General features: G+C 34.8%; 1 protein-coding gene across 1 annotated transcript in view; it reads left to right on the plus strand.

Annotated features, from left to right (window-relative positions):
• Window positions 1-21,374, plus strand: part of SGCZ (sarcoglycan zeta) — a 410,756-nt gene that overhangs the window by 370,781 nt on the left and 18,601 nt on the right. The window contains exon 5 of the mRNA XM_052661455.1: window positions 16,642-16,714. Within this exon, the coding sequence (XP_052517415.1) occupies window positions 16,642-16,714 (73 nt within the window). The remainder of the gene's footprint in view (window positions 1-16,641; window positions 16,715-21,374) is intronic.

A 21,374-nucleotide genomic window follows, 5' to 3' on the forward strand; every position in this document is an offset into this window, starting at 1 on the left:
TGGAATGAAAACTGACCTTTTCCAGTCCTGTGGCCACTGCTGAGTTTTCCAAACTTGCTGGCATATTGAGTGCAGCACTCTCACAGCATCATCTTTCAGGATCTGAAATGGGGAAACAGTAGAATCACTGTCAGACTTTTTTTGGGGGGGGGGCTCCAAAATCACTGCAGATGGTGACTGCAGCCATGAAACTAAAAGACGTTTACTCCTTGGAAGAAAAGTTATGACCAACCTAGTTAGTATATTCAAAAGCAGAGATATTACTTTGCCAACTAAGGTCCACCTAGTCAATGCTATGGTTTTTCCTGTGGTCATGTATGGATGTGAGAGTTGGACTATGAAGAATGCTGAGCGCCGAAGTATTGATGCTTTTGAACTGTGGTGTTGGAGAAGACTCTTGAAGGTCCCTTGGACTGCAAGGAGTTCCAGCCAGTCCATTCTGAAGGAGATCAACCCTGGGATTTCTTTGGAAGGAATGATGCTAAAGCTGAAACTCCAGTACACCTCATGAGAAGAGTTGACTCATTGGAAAAGACTCTGATGCTGGGAGAGATTGGGGGCAGGAGGAGAAGGGGAAGACCCAGGATGAGATGGCTGGATGGCATCATGGACTCTATGGATGTGAGTCTGAGTGAACTCTGGGAGATGGTGATGGATAGGGAGGCCTGGCGTGCTGCGATTCATGGGGTCGCAAAGAGTCGGACATGACTGGGCAACTGAGCTGAACTGATACATAAGATATATATATCATAATTATGTTTTATAAGTGCATTTGTACATGCTTATTTTATATGTAAATATGTATATAATAATGTATATATTATACATATAATACATAATATGTATGTATGTAATATATATTTTATATATATATAAATCTCCTTTGAGAAGGAGAAAAAAATTTTTTTTAATTTTTGCAAGTGAGAAAATTAAGGTTTCAAATTTTTATTCCATTTCTAATGAGACAACAAATTGATCTGGCATGCAAACTATTATATCATGTGTTCTCTTTAATTTTACTCTAGTAGCAAAACTACATACGTTCTGATACTTTTTCTGGTGAATTTTCATAATGAATATTATCATACAATAATTTAATTGGATAGAAAACTTTGGATTGTATAATTTTGAGTCCAATTTCTATTTTTTATGCCATATAGGACTTTAGTCACTATAATAGCAATACAAAGAAAGCCTTTATAATATGAAACAAGCATGGAAATTTGGTAATACATAACATTATTTTATTTTAATTGAAGTATAGTTCATTTATAGTGTTGTGTTGTTGTGTGTTTTCTGGCATACAGCAAAATGATTCAGATATGTACACATATATATATAGTTTATATATATAAATTATTCAGTTATATATGTATATTCTTTTCCAGATTATTTTCCATTACATGTTATTACAAGATATTGAATATAGGTCCCAATGCTATACAGTAGGTCCTTGTTGGTTATCTATTTTATATATAGTTGTTCAGATGCCAAGTCGTGTCTGATTCTTTGTAACACCATGGACTGCAGCCCACCAGGCTTCTCTGTCTTTCACTATACTAGTGTGTATCTGTAACATGCTATTTTAAAACAGCTGCCTAAAACAGTTGACTGCTTTTTCTTAAAAGGGTTGTTGTTGTTGTTGTTTTCCAGTATAAAAATGCTCTTTTTACAGGTTCCACAAATACTTTAAAATAGTCCGTTTCCAAACAGCCGCATATTGGCATCCATTTGCTATGAGTCTAAAGTGGAAAGCAGTGGGATAAAGGAGTGCTCTATTCAGCTGTGAAAACACTACAAATCTAAATCATGAATTGATTTTTCTAATCTCTTGGTTGCTAGAAAAGATTCAAATAAAATTTAATCTCATTTTAGTTGTCATTTGTAAGGTTCTGATTAACAGCAATGTGGAGCTGCTTTGGATTTTTTTTTTCCTTAGTGTACTGACTAATTCATTCAGGTTAATTTTTTTGTGTGAATTACCCATATTTTAGTCTTTTTTACTGAGCTAGTTTTTTTTTTTTTTCTTATTGATTTGTAGAAGATCCTTATATTTTCTGGATGTCAATTGTTTATCAGTAACACATTTTATAGACTGTGTGTGTGTGTATGTGTGTTTGTGTGTTATATCTTTTGTGTGAATTGCCCATATTTTTGTATTTTATATTCAGTCCCTGGGTCAGGAAGATCCTCTGGAGGAGAGCATAGCAACCCACTCCAGTATTCTTGTCTGGAGAATCCCATGGATAAAGGAGCCTGGTGGGCTATACAGTCGTTTGGTTGGCAGAGAGCCAGACAGAACTGAAGCAACTTAGCACGCACACACACACACACACACATACAATGTCTTTTATTAAGAAAAACGATGTTAAAATAGTCAAATTTATCAACTACTTTAAAGCTTCATATATTTTTTGTCTTAAGAATTTATCCTCACCTTCCCATAAGAAGAATGTTCTTTGACTTTAAAGTTTCTGTAAGAACAGGGGGTTTACATTGGTACCAGAATGCAGTTTTAATTTGTTTTATTTTGATCACTAATGAATATTTTTTAATTGGCTATAGGCTATTCATGATATTTCTTTAGTAAGGTTTCTCTTCAAGTTCTTAATTATTTTCTATTGGTTTATCTTTTTCTTATTACTTTTAAGAGTATTTTTGTGTATTTGGAAATCACTCTTTTTTTAGTTATATGTGTTGTAATTATCTCCTTTAGGGTCAAAGTCTACCTTTCGGTTGCTTATGGTGTCCTTTGTTGAGAGAAATTCTTGATTTGAATGTATCTAACATCATTTTTTCCTTTACTATATGTCAAATGTGAATTCTCTGATCTGAATTAGAATTCTTGTCTTCTACACATTTTATAATTTTACCCAAATTTTTAATACAGCTGAAATTGATCTTTGCACGTGGCAATAAATATGATTTTCCCATATGGTTAAACAATTATTCTAGCATCATTTATAGAATAGTTACTTGTTTCCACACTTACGTTCAATAGTAACTATCATAAATCAAGTTTCCATATAGATGCAAATTTGTTGGTCTGTTTCTGAAGCCTCTTCTACCCCATTGGTCTATTTCTCTGTCTCTGCCACAATCAAAGTGACTTAGGAACTAGAACTTTATAATAAGTGTTTCCATCTGTTAGGGAAAAATCGCCTACATGGATTTGGGAAGGAGAGATTCAGAATTTTCCTATTATTCTTGGCCCAAGACTCTCACATATTTTGGTTTTAGACTTGTCAAGAACCAAGAAAATAATGTTGATCTGAGATTGCATTAAGTCTATTCAAGATTTTGGGGAAAATTAACAACTTTAGGTTAAGATCTTATTTATGTTCACATTATGATCTCTTTATACATAAAACTGCTTTAAAGCCTTTTGATTAAATTTAATAATTCATTCTCTAAAGTGTGCACAGACATTTATTAAATTTTAAGTCAAAGCAATTCTCTTATTAATCTTATTAAATTTTCTGCAGGTTCTTTTAGATTTTCTATGTAGATAACCATATTATACATATGAATGAGAATTATTTTTCTTTTTCCCCTCCAACAGCCTCTATTTCATATACCTGTGTTTTTTCTCCTCTTACTACCATGTGGTGAGGGAAGAATTATACCAGAATTGAATTGAAGTGGTGAATCTAGCCAAAAGGTTAAATCATATTGTACCTTTGTAAAGTTGCTGCCCTTAAGTGAAATGTTTTAACATGTCACCAGTAAATTTGAGGATACTATATGTTTTATGGAAAATGTTTCTAACTGATGGAAGTACATTCACTTACATTCCTATTATTCTTAAAAGTAGTAAGTACTACTGTTGTTGTTAATCATAAAAGAATGCTAAAGTTTTAGAACTATTTATCTATATCTTTTGATATGGGTACATGTTATTCATAAAAAAATTATTATGGAGAATTTTATTAATTAATTTCCTGCTGTTAAACCAAGTTTATATCCCTATGATAAATTTAAAAGAAATTGTCCTGGTATTTCTTAATTTTTGGTTTCAGCATGATAATATCGTCTTTAGGATGTTGGTATCTGTAGTTTTGAATAAATATAAACCATTAAATTTCCTATCTTATTTTGCTCTTGTCCAGATTTTCCCAGAAAATTCTTAATATATTTGGACTTCATCTATCAGTTTTTTCCCAATTCTCTAGAGAAGTTTCTATTAGATCAGAACTCTATTTAGAGGTATTGTCAGAACTCACAAACAACGTCTGAGTCTGGTACTCTCTGCTACTGCTAAGTCACCTCAGTCATGTCCAACTCTTCATGACCCCATGGACTGCAGCCTACCAGGCTCCTCCGTCCATGGGATTTTCCAGGCAAGAGTACTGGAGTTGGGTGCCATTGCCTTCTCCGCTGATACTCTCTAGCAAGATGCTATAATCTACTTATGCACATACGCTCAGGCACTCTTACAGATATGTATATTTATATCTCAACTTATGCTTTCTACAATATAAATCAACATTTTGTATTGAAAATATTGCACCTCTGCTTAGCCAGTTAAAGGTGAGATATCTGCTGAGTATATCAGTTGATTTCAGAAATATAAAATCACAGATAAGGATTTTATTTTTCTGTTGTACCTTAACCTTGATTTGCCAGGACTGACTTCTTTATATCAAAAGATCTAATGCTAAAATCTGAAGCATAATTTTTGTAGCTCAGAGGCCCACCATCTTTAAAGATACTTGGTATGGCACATAAACAGCCCACCCACATAAAAGACGGGGTGACAGACTAGCATTAGCATTCTGAAGACCCCGGATTTGCCTGTGGATACTTAGGCTGGTTATGACTTGAGTAAAGTTTTAATGGCTTGCTCTGCTTGGGATTGTTCTAAAGATACTTGTAAAGGTGTTCATGGCAAGCATGACAGGGATTGTGATGGGTTTTCTTGGCTGAAGAACTGTCATTACAGAGGATAACGACGTCAGTTCTGGTGAAAACCTGCCACTTCTTTATGTTAATTCAAAGCTGTGCTACCAAACCTCTTGTGAGAAGAAAACAAACACCAATAAATGGAGCTCTCTTTGTTTCCCTTTTGGCACACAATGAATTACATGGCAAGTGATAACATAAAATTCACAGGAGCAATCTGGAACAACAAGAGGTAAAAAGAAAAAGAAAAAGAAAGAAAAACCTCACAGGAGCAACAGGATGAAGGGTATTTGTTTGGGTATTAGCAAGTGCTTTCTTTCTGACTGTGTCCCAGCTGGCCTCTATCTATGAATGCCATACTATCGTGTTACTGGAGGATAGACTTTTGAGACTTGAATTTTTCACCTCAATTTTTATAAAATTTGATTATTCCTAAAAGCGTGAAAACATGTATATTAAGTCAGGTTGCCTATATAAAGATTCCAAATTATAATTTTGTCCACAACTGCACAGACACTCAGAAAATGACTGGTGATGCTCTGATGTTTTAAAATAAGCAAAGTCTAAGTAAATTATGTTTAATAAGATACCATTTTAAAAGTCCTAGTTGCATTCAGATGCTGATTTGTATATATGTTAACTGTGTAACTCAGGTCCATAAACACGTTTATAGAATTAGCATCTTTTGAACACACTTTTTTTTTTTAATTGAAAGAAATGATTGTAAGACATTTCAAATACAGGCATACCTTATTTTTGTGTGTGTGCTTTGCTTTATTGTGCTTTGCAGATACAGTGTTTTATACAAACTGAAGATGTGTGACTACCCTGTATTAAGCAATTATACGAGCATCATTTTTCCAACAGTGTTTGCTCACTTCATAGCTCTGTGTCACATCTTGATAATTCTTGCAATATTTTGATCCCCTCACCAAAAAAAAAAAATCCTCTGAAGGCTCAGATGATAGTATTTTTTATTTTATTATTATTTTTTAAGTTGATAAAATTCTTTTAAAGTATTTTTTAGCAAGGAAATATTTCTAATTAAGGTACGTACACTTTTTTAAGTCACTTAATACACTATAGTATAGTATAAACACAACTTTTATGTGCTCTGGGAAACCAAGACATTTGTGTAACTTGCTTTCTTCCTGTTATTTGATTTCTTACCCTGGTTTGGAACCAAACCCACAATATCTTCAAGGTATATCTGTAAATACATAAACACATGTCATATCTGAAGCCACTAAAGAGAGTTGGGTACTGTCTGTTTTGGATAACTTTTCTATGGATTTCTATTTTCCATAGAATGTGCTTTAATGGCAACATGTCAAAAGTTATCAGGGAAAAACCATTAGGAAGTAGAAGTGCTGCTGAGCTGAGTCCCTATTCTTGTGTATTTCACTGTAATGATCAGCATGGTATGCCAACTGGAAGCACAGTCTTCATGCTTATGACTAACAGCGGTAGAAAGACGATCTTACTTCTCTCCAGAAAATAGTTTAAATAGGGATGAAGAGCCTGAAGAATAAGATGAAAAGGCAAGCTTAAAGCATTCACTTTCTTTTCCCAAAGAACCTGAGTTTATGGTATAATTAACCATGTATTTTGAGATAAATGATTTTCCCAAGGATCAGAAAGCTTTAATTGCATGTGGATTAATTAATGAAAGTTTATAAAGAAAAACACTATAAAGAAAAATGTACCTGCATGAAAATGAATGTGACCTTCAAGAAGCAAACCTAGCATTAGCTATGCTATCTGAGATTTGGACATTTACGTAAAATGTCCAAACCTCAAAACAAAATGTACTACTAGATTAAGTGTCTAAAAGCCTGCAAAGATTATTTAAATGTAGTAGAAAAAATAATTCACATAGAGGGCTTGTCTTATTAATTTTCCAAATCTCATCATTGATTCATTTTTATCAACTGTTTTGTAAAAAAAAAAAACAAAAAATATAAGATAGTTTCAAATCAAGTAATTTCATATTTTGATGTTTTAACCTCTGAGTGTGTACATTGCATTGATTTGTCACATGCAGCTGCCTTTTGATAAATCCATAATAAAAGAATCTTATGATTGTGTTTGCTCAAGATGTGCTGCTGGTGACACTTGTTCACTTAACACTTTTAAAGATGTCAGGCATGTATTGCATCTTATTCCTTTTAGTGATTATTAAGGAAAAGGGCAAAATGACAATGTTAGTAATTAGAGACCTTGGAATTACTTATTATTTTCAGAAAATATACATCCTAACAGTGAATAATGAAAGCTCTGCTTGACCTGCTAATATTCTTTTCTGAAGGTGAAAATTTGAAAGAGGTATTATTTATATATCTTTTTCCTAGATGTAATTTCCGTCAAGTGTCATTCAATTTGAAAATACTGATTTTTCTTTTCTGTTTTCTTCACACACAGTTTTAAATTTCAGTTATATTTTGCCTCATTAAAAAGAATAGAAGGAAATAACATAGAGTTGTTTCCCTCTAAAAATCAGAGATAAGTGCTAGAAAAATACAAGCTACTTGAAGGTTATAAAATATGAATAAGAAGGGTCTCTGTATTATTTTGTCTTGATATATTTAAGTTTAATTTTCTTTGTTAATGACAAAGCATTTTATTTTTGAATATATTTCATCTTGAGGGAAGTAGTTTTTTTCTAATGTATTTTCCATCTGATCATCAAGTATCTTTTCCATGATCTCGTTTTATCTTCTGAAAACCGTCAGAAGTGGAAAAAAGGACATAATTTGCCATCTGAGAGAAAATGCCTTAAGATACGTTTTAAACTATGAAAAATGCTGACTGAAAATTAAAGACAGATTTTGAAATAATATATATTCATAAATATTGGCAGCTTATTCTCTACTCTCAAATGAACAACATGGTAGGGGATTGTTTGTGTTTCAAAGAGACAATTTAACAATATTGTTTCCCTGTTTTACTAGAAAAATTAACACTGGGTAGGCTCATAATAACAGTGTTAATAAATTCAGATCATCACTGAAGGATATTAATAACCTGATTTGTACTGAAATATGGAACAAAGAAATATAATGAGAAGCAGGAATAGCAAGTTTTACATATCAATCATAAAATACCACAGAATAATTTTTGTTATTCATACTTTTATCAATTTTTTCATTCCCATTCTTTTTTTCATTTACTGATCCTTAATTATATATCAGAATCTAAGATCAGTACTAAGCATACAAAATATATTAGGACAAAGTCCTTGAGCTCAAGGAATTCATAAGTTACTGGGAAGGAGTTTAAAATGAATTTAAAGCAATATGATAACTGCTATGTACAGTAATTTTCATAAGGAGTTGGGGAAGCTGAGTAGAAAGAGAAAGAGGAAGTGCATGAAGGATACAGAAAATGTTTCATGGAGAAAATCATCTAGAATCAGATCCTGAAGAATGAGTAGATTACCATCAAAGGGATGAGAAATTCTTTGAAAAAGCCCCTGATGCTGGGAAAGAATGAGGGCAAGAGGAGAACGGGTCGACACAGGATGAGATGGTTGGATGGCATCACTGACTCAATGGACATGAGTTTGAGCAAACTCCAGGAGATAGTGAAGGACAGGGGAGCCTGGTGTGCTGCAGTCCATGGGGTCACAAAGAGTCAGCCATGACTGAGTGACTGAAAGACAGTAACAACAGAAAGAAGTGATACTCTTGACAGTTATAAACATTTCAAAATCTGCCAAGGTTGTATTGTCACTGGAGTATAAAGTACAGAGAACTGCTGAGAGGTGAGCTCTACTTAGGAATTTGGGTTTGACTTCCATAGACAATGGATTCCGGAAGCATCTTAAGTAAGCATTACAGTCAGCTTAGTGTTTCCAAGTGTTAGTTGGTGGTGGCATCAAGGAATAATTGAGACAAGATTTAGGTGATATTCAATATGTAGAAAGAAGTAAACTAATCTGGATGTTGAACAAAAAAGGGCATCTCAGGATACTTCCCCAGTTTCTGACTTGACTTATTAGGGCATGATGGTACCATCAATCAAACTAGAAGGGTTAAAAAGAGGAAAAAGGCTTTCAAGAAGAAAGTCATGAATTATTGATCAGTATTTGCCAATTACCTTATATGTTTAAGATACCATGTTGTGCACAAGAATACAGTGGGATATAAGGAATGCCTGATTTTTTTTTTGGTCTAGAAGGGGAGTAGCATATAATTTAGCATGTAAAATTTCAGAATAGATATCCGTGCTTCCTAAGTCCTTTAGTCGTGTCTGACTCTGTGCGACCTTGTGGACTGTGCTCCTCTGTCCATGGGGATTCTCCAGGCTGAATACCAGAGTGAGTTGACATTTCCTACTCCAGCAGGTCTTCCTGATCCAGGGATCAACCCTTGTCTTTTATGTCTTCTGCATTGGCAGGCAGGTTCTTTGCCACTAGCGTCACCTGGGAAGCCCCCAGAATAGATATGATAGCTTCCAAGTTGGTGGTAAATCCCAACTTTATTCGGAGAATGAACAGATATTATTTACCTTAAAAGGTGGGAAAATAAGTGCATGATTTTATAAATGAGTAGAGGAAAATAAGTCTGAATGAATGGATTTTAAATTCAAGCAGAAGTCTTTTTTAATTTATTAATTTTTAATCGGGGGATAATTGCTTTTCAATGTTGTGTTAGTTTCTGCCATGCATCAGCATGAATCAGCAGTAGGTGTACATATGTCCCCTCCCTCTTGACCTCCCTCCCACCTCCCACCCCACCCCACCCTTCTTGGTAGTCACAGAGCACTGGGATGAGCACTTTGCATCATACAGCAACTTCCCACTAGCGATCTAGTTTACATATGGTAGTGTATGTTTCCATACTGCTTTCTCAATTCGTTCCACACTGTCCTTCCCCCACTGTGTTCACAAATCTGTTCTCTATGTCTGCATCTCCATTGTTGACCTGTAAATAGTTTAATCAGTTATTAATGTTAACTAATACATGATATTTGTTTTTATCAGGCAGAAGTCTTGAGTAGTAGGCAAAAATGGTATCCAAGAAAATCATTATGCTTTTTCTTATAGGTAGGTGATATAGGTGGTATTTATGCAGTTAGTTGGAAGTAGGAACAACATTTAGACTCTGAAAGTAACCCAAGTAAGACAGAGTGTATGTTAAAATGAGTTGACATTTCTCTTTTTAAAGGGTAATGCTGCTTTCAGAATTCCAAGAAACTCATTTTAATGGAGTAAAAGAAATGGTAGTTAATAATTTACTTTTGCCAATATGATTACTCTGCCCCTTCCCCCAAATAATGTTTCTGTCAACTTGTAGGGGCAAATTTATTTCCACTTGTATTAAGGAGAAATGAAAAGAGGTATAGTGTACAGGTTTCAACATGTCTGAGAAAAAATTATGTAACTGTGACAGTTAAAAATTGAAGGTACCCGAGGATCATTTTATTTGGAGCTTCATTTTACAAATAGCAACTGAGGAGGAAGCAGGGTTTAAATACTTGTCAGAAATCACAGAATGACTTAGGAGCTGATTTGGGGATAAAATGAAACTGTTCCCTATCCCGTCTTTTAGTTTACCAATTTAGATCTGAGGTGGGCAAGGAGGGGTGGCAAGAGATACAAATAAAGGAAAAAGAAACCAAGGTGTGAAGACTGCCAAAGAATTAGAAATATTCAGTATGTGTGTGTTAGTCACTCAGTCATGTCTGACTCTTTGTGATGCGAAGGACTGTAGCCTGTCAGGCTCCTCTGTCCATGGAATTCTTCAGACAGGAATACTGGAGTGGATTGCCATCCCCTTCTTCAGGGGATCTTCCCAACCCAGGGATCGAACCCCGGTCCCCTGCATTGCAGGCCAGTTTATTATTTGAGCAATCAGGGAAGCCCAGTAAGCATAGGTTTAAATTTGAAGATAATGAATAAGAGGAATCCTCCTGGCCCTTGAGATCTATATAAACTTGCCCTGAACCTCACCCCCGTTCTACTGCAGGAATTTAAAATGCTGCCTAAGTTTCCATTAATTGTCATGGGAAGGAGGTAGGGGGACAGATACTCCATTCTCTTAAACTTTTTTGCCTCATGTATTATCTCTTCTGTCCCATATTGATCTGGTAGTGACATTCATACTCTTCTTTGTCCCTTTCAAATATATATATATATATATACATACATACATACATACATATATATGTATAATGATCATGGTAGATTTTATTGAAACACTGAAGGCAGTAAGAGAGCTCGCTGGCAACTGTCTAGACAAATAGCAATAGAATTTACATGTTTCTACTCCTGAGTTTGAGTGAATTCCGGGAGTTGGTGATGGACGCGAGGTCTGGCGTGCTGCAGTTCACCGGGTCGCGAAGAGCCGGACATGACTGAGCGACTGAACCGAACTGAGCTGAACTGAACTCCTTCTTAGCTTCCTTTCACAGAGTGCTCCAGTCTTTCTTGGTTCCTTTGTTCGCGCTCCATCTGGGTTTTCTCTTTTCTCTTCTTTCTGGTTCTCCAGAACAGCAAGCACTCTGTGCCAGACCCTAGCCCCCTCCTTTGAAGCCTTTCTGGCAGCATACAGAGACCCTCGTGAACAGCTCTCTTCCTAGACAGCTTTCTGCTGCTGTGTTCTCCATCTTACTTCCAAACCAAAGAAAACATTTATTTATTCTACAGCTTCAGACAGACATACCAATGAATGTCTGTATTATACAGATAAAGTGTTAGGAAAAGGAACCACAGAATCGAAAAAGGCCCCTGATCTCAAATAGAATAATAAAAATAATAAAGATTTAGAAACTCTCTTTCAATTTATTTAACAAAAAATGTATATTCATTTAATAGCACACAGGATCAAACTTGAAGATAATGAATAAATAGGAATATTTTTGGCCCTGAAATCTAAATGAACTTGCCCTGAACTTTAGCCCTATTTTAGTATAGCAATTTAAAATGCTGCCTAATGTTAATGAATATTTTGTTTATTTAAGTCTCCTAATAATCCCATGGATTAGATACAAGAGTTGGTTGATATTACTCAGATTCATTCACCTTTTTAGGTTGGCATTCTTACTAATACAAGACTAAGGTTTCACTTTGAGAAGAGAAATATTCTAAGGAACGATGCCTTTTACTACTCTTTTTTTAAACTTTTCCTTTGATTTTTAAATGGAAACTAAAATCCTGATAGAGTTAATGACTGTTTTACCTATTCCAGTTATTCAAATGATGCATTTCTGTTATATCCTGCACAAAGAACTAATAAGTATAAAATACACAAAAGATCATAGCAATCCATCCATTTTAGTTACTAAAGGGTCTACTATGCATTTTTGTTTTACTTCCAGTAATTTTAACATTATGATGAAGTCCAATTAAAAGTAAGATCATGCTGGACATTTTTTAAGAAGAAACTTCTTTCTCAAAGCTTATTTAGCCATCAATTGATCTTAACTGGTACAAGCAGCTACATTAAGGAATTCCTTGACTTAGTGAGAGTTTTGATTAACAAAACGCACCTACTATTTAAATTCAAGAATATCTTTTCAGTGTCTAAATTTCAGATTTTAAAATTCAACGTGAGACTATGTTACTTGAAGCTCTGACATTTGGGAACAGAGACTTCACATAATAATGAGTGGACTTATGTTGGGACATTAACTCTGTAGACACAATGTGTATGTCTTCTGTGTTTGACTTTCATAAAGGAAATTGATAGAGGGAATTAAGGAATATTGAATTCTTACATAAAAACAGGTACATTTTATCCTATTTAAAACTTAACCTGACCTGTAAGGTTGTCATTGTCATATATGTATTTGTATCTATGGAAACTAGAGTTTGGAGAGATTAAATAGCTTGCTCGAGGTCATTTAGATGGAATAAAGGAGCTGGGATTGCTTCCCAAGTTGACTAATTTCAAAGTATATAGTGTATTCATAAGAAAACCTGAACTCCAAGATTCTAACCTTATCATAAGGTATTTAAAATATCTGATTAGAGCTTTTCATTTTTCAGATGTAGCTAATCTGTTATCAAGTGTCAGTGAGAAAAATTAAATAAATAAAACTAAAGTTTCAAGGCATAGAGGCATCTTTGCCTTGTATGTATATATTTATATATATATATATAACTATATATATATATATATATAACTATATATATATATATATAACTATATATATATATATAACTATATATATATATATATTACTGATCACAGGTTCTTCTACACAAAGCCAAAACCCTCAGTAAAATATTATCTGAAATTAACCACAATAGAATTCATGAAGCTGGTCAGTGGCTGTAGAGTCACTACATCACACAGAATTTTTTTTTACTTACTATCAAGTTGAGGAGCTGGGAGTGCCAGGTGTTTTGGGTTTCCTTTCCTTGTCCTGTGTTGGCCTTCCCAAAGGATACAAGGAGGCCAATAGTTGATAATTAATAGCTTATTAGAGTATTGCATTTATGGACAGCCATATTTGGAAGGATATATAAATTTATTTTTATTGATTTATTTTAATGGTGGTGGAGGGGTTATTTTATGTTAGGCATTTATAAAGAATAGCATCCTACCCTAATAGCTTATATCTAAAACTGTTTCTATATATAAAGTAGGACCACAATTCATATACTCTGTCTTCTTTCTACCAAAAAATATGACATTGTTATTATTTTATTTTGAGGCTAGAAATTATCGTATGAATGAGAGCCAGTGTTTTTTGACCATGAGGTTTGCCTGCCTCATTTTTCCTGTTCATTACAAAAATTGTCTTTATTTTCTCGACATCTTACAATATTCACATTAAATTGTCTGAAATATCCTTTAGCACCTATATAGTGAAGCAAAACTGGCACTCTGCCCTTTTGAACAATCCTTCCTAAAAGCAATAAACCAAAAAGTATTTATTTCGTCATTAAGTTTAAAGGTACATATTAATAAATGTCTAAGTGATGTTCTTTTTTCTCTGTTATTTTGTCTATTTTCCTTTCTGGTTTCCCTGGTTTCTATAACTTAAGATGTGAGAATTCATCACACATTTTTGTTTTCCCGAAGTGAGGGTAAAGCAGATCTGTACTTTTTGTCCCAAGTAGATGTTGACTAATGGTTATATTACTGGTGGCTCAGACGGTGAAGAGTCTGCTTGCAATGCAGGAGACGCAGGTTCGATCCCTGTCTTGGGAAAATCCCCTGGTGAAGAGAATGGCAACCCACTCCAGTATTCTTGCTCAGAGTAATCCATGGACAGAAGAGCCTGGGGGGCTACAGTCCATGGGATCAGAGTCAGACATGACTGAGCGACTAACACACATGCACAATGGTTAGATTTACCAGGGAAAATATATGGTGCCAAGTAAAATTTGAATTTCAAACAAACAACAAGTGATTTTTAGAATAACTATGTCCCCTGCAAGTTTGCATACTTATACTAAAATATGATTTTATGTTTAACCAAGCTTCAACATTAATTGTGTCCAGTATTTTAAATTGCTAAGTCTGGCAACCCCACCAATAATCTGGTATTTCTAGAACTTTCCTGTTCATGGGAAATCTATATTTATACATTTTTAAATTTTTCATACTGTGAGAGTTTGTTTCTTGCTCAGATGGTTTTTATTCTTCCTCACTGATTTCCTTTTAAGATCATCCTTGTTGCTTATTTACTGATGCCCTTTTGACTCATTTTGGGACAAAAAGTGAGAGGATGAGATTAATTTTCTCATTATCTGGAAGTCTGAAGCTAGTTAATTATTTATGTTATGCAGTTTTCAACTTAGCCCCTTAGATGGTATGATTATACATTTATTTCTTCAAGGATATTTTCTTAACAAAGTCACCAATATTTTTCTGTTGATACTTAGAACCGAGACCTTTATCAGGTTTTCATCCTCAATGTAAAATTAAACATTTGATAACATTCTACTTTCACTAATATATTCTGTACTAAGTTACTATATGTGGCATTCTGTTTCAGAATAAATTTTGCTACTATTCATTAATTATGTTTCTGGCATCTTATTTGGGAAGATTTCAAAATTATAAAATAATAGAAATTAATTTTTGAACCCTGCACATGGATATATATCCCATCTATAAATTGCATATTATGTTAAAATGCCAAAGGAGTCTCTCCTTGAGAAATGGGACTATGTACCCTAAAAGATTTATTCAAATGCCACCCTCCACAATCACAAAATCAGACTTTTATCTAAAACTGTTATCTTATTTCCAAAGACTTATTTCTGAGAATTGTTCACTAACAAAAATAAAATGTTTTACAAAATATCAAAAGAGAAAACTCCTTAAAGAAATAATTGCTCTAACTGTGTGAAAACAGTTAAATAAATAAACAGTATGCCCTAGAAAAAACAGAACAAAACAAAAAACCCAACAACAACTACTAAAATCAGTACGAGGTTAACAATGGTGGATAGCTTTTAGTTTACAAACTAAAATCTGTAATCTTAGGAATTTACAGGAGCAGAACCTTACAGATTTACACTTCGAACCATAATATAGATGGAACCATGTAACATATTTTGAAAACAATTTCTTCCTCCATGATTCAAGGTGGAAGATCTGTATTACTGTTTTATGTAGAGTCCTCTGGTGATTCTAGTATATCTCCCCATATATACACTTACTTTTAAGGAATTTAAATGCTTTCTGTAATTTCTTAATGGCACTTTCTTCATTGCTTATGGAATCAATTTACTTTACACTGTTCTTCATAAGTAGAAGCAGCTTCACGTTGAAGGTATAAAATCTGTGTTTGTATTTGCACTGTATTATTGAGCTGCTGTTGGAGCCATTGATGGAGAAGTTATGACATTCTTACACCAAGATGTTTGAATAAGATTAAACCTAAAGGTAATAGAGTTTATTTCCAAGGGAATGACTTCATTTATGTAAAATTACAAAAGAAAAAAAGGAGGCTGTGTTTTTTCATCATCTTTAACAAATGTCTTTGCATTTGATTTTTGGAAAAGAAAATCATTTTATTTTTCTCAGTTAAATTAGAACTCTTGTCATCCTGGAAAATCAAATGGAAATAATAAACAAAAGTTTAGATAGAATATCATTCAACTGCCTGAGCATATGACCTCTTGAGACAACTGTGATCCCATATAAAGTCCACTCTAATGAGTTCTAGCCATTTATGGTTTTAGATTGAGCCTTAATTTCACAAAAGTCCAAGTAAGGCGCCCTGTTCTCTGCAGTTTGATCACTCTAACTAAAGGTGGGAGCTGCTTGTGGGTGAATTGCTAAATGCCTTATGAAACCCATGCCTTTAAACAGTTAATACTGTACTACATCAGAGCTCACCATCCCCATTTTCATTTCAACTTTGCTTCTTGTAGAAAGAACTGAATATTGTAACATATCCCTACTTCAAATTCACTTACCTGAGGATAAAGGAACAGCAAAGAGATAGATATTTGTTCTGTGATCAGAGGGTTACAATTTTCACTCAGTGTGAACTTTTATGAATGAGATCATCTTAAAAGGGGTCAACATGGTGGGACTGCAAAGAGTTAGACACGACTTAGCAACTGAACAGCCACTAATGGTGGGACTTAGATTTACCCTTTTTGGTCCTTCACGACCTTGAACTCTTTTTCCAGGTTTTCTCTTTTTATTTGTTGTAGTCCTATTTTAAGTTTTCCCATTCTTAGAAGAATATTTAATGCATAAAAATAGAAATGAAAACTACTGTGTCTGTCCATTTGCTTATACTGACTTGCATTCTTGTTGCCCTCAGGCACTGAAGGAGCAGTGTTCGGGCACTCTGTTGAGACACCGCACATCAGAGCAGAACCTTCCCAAGACCTCAGGTAAGTCCTGGCCTCTACACCTGTGTCATAGTTTCCATCACTGAGGATGGCCCTTGATATATAAAGAACCGAAGTAGAAAATATGCTACAAAACTGTATAAGGAGTTGACACTCCCTGTCTACGTGGTAAATAGATAATCAGCTATCTGATAGGGGGCAAGAACATGTGAGTTACCATTCTATCCTTCTGTATATTTTTCCTCTTCAAATGTACAATGGATATAAAATAAATATATCAGACAGGAGAAGTGTGGAAAAAGAAAAGAAAAGGCAGGATGTTGACAGGAGGACTAATACAAATAGGGATTTCAGAAAATCTGATGTAGATAATGAAATATATGGCACGCACAGGCATAAAAAAGGGGAGACGGACAATGAGAGAAAGCTATAAACAGTCAGAGAAGGTTAAGTAGAGGGAAATACAGAAACCAAAGGAAACAGTCATCAGTAAAAGGCAGAATTAACTGCCCTATGATGGACTCCTTAATCTTATATATCTGGTGAAATAAGCTCTGTCTGTCAGTTTGAGAGGACAATTTTATAGAGTATTCTCCCCAGAATAATCATGGCAATCACTGATAAAAGTTAAAATACTAAAATCTAGCCTATTGTTTAGATAAGATAACAACTTATCTATTGTTCTTAATTCAGGAAATAAGTTATATTCAATATATATTATATAAATTGTATATAAAGTTATATATAACTTGCAGTGGTATATATTGTATATTATATATACTTGCAATCTATACATATATTAAAATTATCATACCTTAAACCAATACAATATTATATTCCATCATTAATTTCAAATAGGTAAATAGCATACTGGATTTCCCTATAGCCCAGATGGTAAAGAATCTGCCTGTGATGCAGGAGACCTGGGTTCGATCCCTGGGTCGGGAAGATCCCCTGGAGAAGGAAATGGCAACCCACTCCAGTATTCTTGCCTGGAGAATCACATGGACGGAGGGGCCTGCTGGGCTACAGTCCACGGGGTCACAAAGGGTCAGACACGACTAAGTGACTAACACACACAGCTAGCATAGATAGCACACTAAAATGCATTTCCTATGATATGAAAAAAAGACAACCTTACCAATATTAAAAACTAAATTACATATTTAAAATCATTTTTAAAGCTAAATTAAAATATTAACCTGAGAGAGAGTATTTGTCTTGAAAACACAACAAAATATTGAGCAAAATACTCATTGTATTTCATGAAGAGCAGGCTCAGTGCTTCCTATGTGGATGAGTGGAAAAGATACTCAAATAAAATTAGAAAAATCAAGTTGAAAAATGTTAATGAAAAAAGTCACACTTTTACCACAGTAAATTTTGCAGCCCTTATATTTCTGTGATAACAGTCTTTTAAAAATGCAGCTTCTCACTAGGTGAGTAGCGCAGATTTAAACAGCTAGTTAATAACAGAGAAAGTGGCCCTCTTCATGTGATCAAAGCATTTTTAATAAGACAAATATGAAAATTATTTACTTTATACTGAACCCCAAAGATTTAGGAGTTTGAAGAATATGTGAAAACAGTGTTTCATAGTGTGTTATAGTCTTGATTTATGATTCTATTCTTAGTTGGCAACTCAACATTTTTGTATAAATTATTTTTTCCTTTTCTGCTTACGAGGTTGTGTTCCCACTAGAACAGGAACTACATCTTCCTTATTTATCTTTAGTTCAGTAACAGCCAGGCACTCTATCTCACACATAGCAGTGTGGTTATAATTTGTTAATTATTAAAGCTGAATAATGAGGATACTAAATGTCTACATATAAGGAATGTCGTATCATTTGTTATTGTATTACTAAGATACATGTGAATAACATTCAGTTCAGTCAGTTCAGTTGCTCAATCGTGTCCAACTCTTTGTGACCCCATGGACTGCAGCATGCCAGGCCTCCCTGTCCATCACCAACTCCCTGAGCTTGCTCAAACTTATGTCCATCAGGTCAGTGATGCCATCCAACCATCTCATCCTCAGTTGTCCCCTTCTCCTCCTGCCTTCAATCTTTCCCAGTATCAGGGTCTTTTCCAATGAGTCAGTTCTTCACATCAGGTGGCCAAATATTGGAGTTTCAGCTTCAGCATCAATCCTTCCAATGAATATTCCAGACTGATTTCCTTTAGGATTGACTGGATGGATCTCCTTGCAGTCCAGGGACTCTCAAGAGTCTTCTCCAACACCACAGTTCAAAAGCATCAATTCTTTTGCATCAACAGCTTTCTTTAACTCTCACATCCATACATGACGTGACTACTTGAAATTCCTACTTTTTTGAGCTGTGTTTTACCACAGATGCCAGAGTTTCATTCAATAAAAATTTTAATTACTAAGTTCTAAAATAAACGTTTCTTTTTTGTCTCTAACATTTTAGTAATTATGTACTCATTTCACAAATTTCATTATGAAAAGCCTATTGCCAAAAAAGAAGTAAGAACCAATTGCTATTTTAATTACCTTGCTGACATGTCTCAACTTTCATAAGTATGGATGTGAATTAAATTATAATTAGTACATCATGTTTCTGGCTTTTTTTTTTTCTAATTATTCATAAAGTATTTAAACACTGAGCTAAGCTAGACTTATCTGCTAGTGCTAAAAGCAGATTGGCAGCCCTCAAGATGAGTGGTACTGATAAAAATTCCAAAACTGAAACAGAAGCAAAGCACAGTAATGATGGCAGTATTCAATTATTCGTTTGTGTACTGAAGATTAAAAGCAGTGTCTGAGAAGATCCTTACAAGCCCTGCTGACAATTTTCAATTCAGGGCAATAAGAAATACCCTTAGTTGACACCCGAGTCTAATCAACATGGTGACATTGGTTGACCAAGCAAATGTGTAATTTAGGGAGTTAGAAGTTATGCTGTCCTTGATTTTGTTTTTGTCAAGAATAAAAGACTTTAGAAAGAAACATTTCAAAAAGTTTATTATAGAGTTTAGGTAATATTTTGGTGTGGATATGTAGTTCAGTTCAGTTCAGTTGCTCAGTCGTGTCCGACTTTGTGACCCCATGAATTGCAGCACACCAGGCCTCCCTGTCCATCACCAACTCCCAGAGTTCACCCAAGCTCATGTCCATCGAGTCGGTGATGCCATCCAGCCTTCTCAACCTCGGTTGTCCCCTTCTCCTCCTGCCCCCAACCCCTCCCAGCATCAGAGTCTTTTCCAATGAGTCAACTCTTCGCACGAGGTGGCCAAAGTACTGGAGTTTCAGCTTCACCATCAGTCCTTCCAAAGAACAGCCAGGGCTGATCTCCTTTAGAATGGACTGGGTGGATCTCCTTGCAGTCCAAAGGACTCTCAAGAGTCTTCTCCAACACCACAGTTCAAAACCATCAATTCTTCAGCGTTCAACTTTCTTCACAATCCAACTTTCACATCCATACATGACCACTGGAAAAACCACAGCCTTGACTAGATGGACCTTTGTTGACAAAGTAATGTCTCTGCTTTTGAATATGCTATCCAGGTTGGTCATAACTTTCCTTCCAAGGAGTAACCATCTTTTTTATTTCGTGGCTGCAATCACCATCTGTAGTGATTTTGGAGCCCCCCAAAATAAAGTCTGACACTGTTTCCACTGTTTCCACTGTTTCCCCATCTATTTCCCATGAAGTGATGGGACCAGATGCCATGATCTTAGTTTTCTGAATATTGAGCTTTAAGCCAACTTTTTCACTCTCCTCTTTCACTTTCATCAAGAGGCTCTTTAGTTCCTCTTCACTTTCTGCCATATGGGTGGTGTCATCTGCATATCTGAGGTTATTGATATTTTTCCCAGCAATCTTGATTCCAGCTTGTGCTTCTTCCAGCCCAGCGTTTCTCATGATGTACTCTGCATATAAGTTAAATAAGCAGGATGACAATATACAGCCTTGACGCACTCCTTTTCCTATTTGGAACCAGTCTGTTGTTCCATGTCCAGTTCTAACTGTTGCTTCCTGACCTGCATATAGGTTTCTCAAGAGGCAGGTCAGGTGGTCTGGGTATTCCCATCTCTTACAGAATTTTCCAGTTTATTGTGATCCATACAGTCAAAGGCTTTGGCATAGTCAATAAAGCAGAAGTAGATGTTTTTCTGGAACTCTCTTCCTTTTTTAGGTTGCTATAATTTATTTACTCAACAGCTGTTTGATGAATGCTTAATATGTGCCAAGGTTTGCACTAGTCTTCAAGTGACTTTTAAACATACATACATAGAGTTTCTTTATTTTTTTTATATCAAGTGATACTGGCTTTTGGCAGGGACATACTTGTTAACTAAACAACAAATAGTCATTAAGGATATCATAGCCTATTTGCCTGAAATCGACCAAGTATAAATGTTCTGTTTTCTTTTTTTCTTTAATTAATATGTAGCTAAATCATTGCAGTTCAATAGAATTTCTGCAGTCTTTGGTGAGAAGTGATAAAATGTATAATGTAATGCCCATTGTCCAAGGATTGTTTGGATCTGCATTCTATTAACTTATCACTGTTACTCTTTTACCTCTTTAGGCTACCCTGAGCTTTCTCTAGCTGCAAAGCACATGGTTTCCGTTTTCACATTTGTATTATTTCCTGCCCATTTCCACACCCTTTATGGTCTCTTCCTGCAAATTACATCAAACAAATCCCTCGGTCATCAGTTCTCCCAGTT

This window comes from Budorcas taxicolor, chromosome 24 (assembly GCF_023091745.1).
Source record: "Budorcas taxicolor isolate Tak-1 chromosome 24, Takin1.1, whole genome shotgun sequence".
NCBI classification, from domain to species: domain Eukaryota; kingdom Metazoa; phylum Chordata; class Mammalia; order Artiodactyla; family Bovidae; genus Budorcas; species Budorcas taxicolor.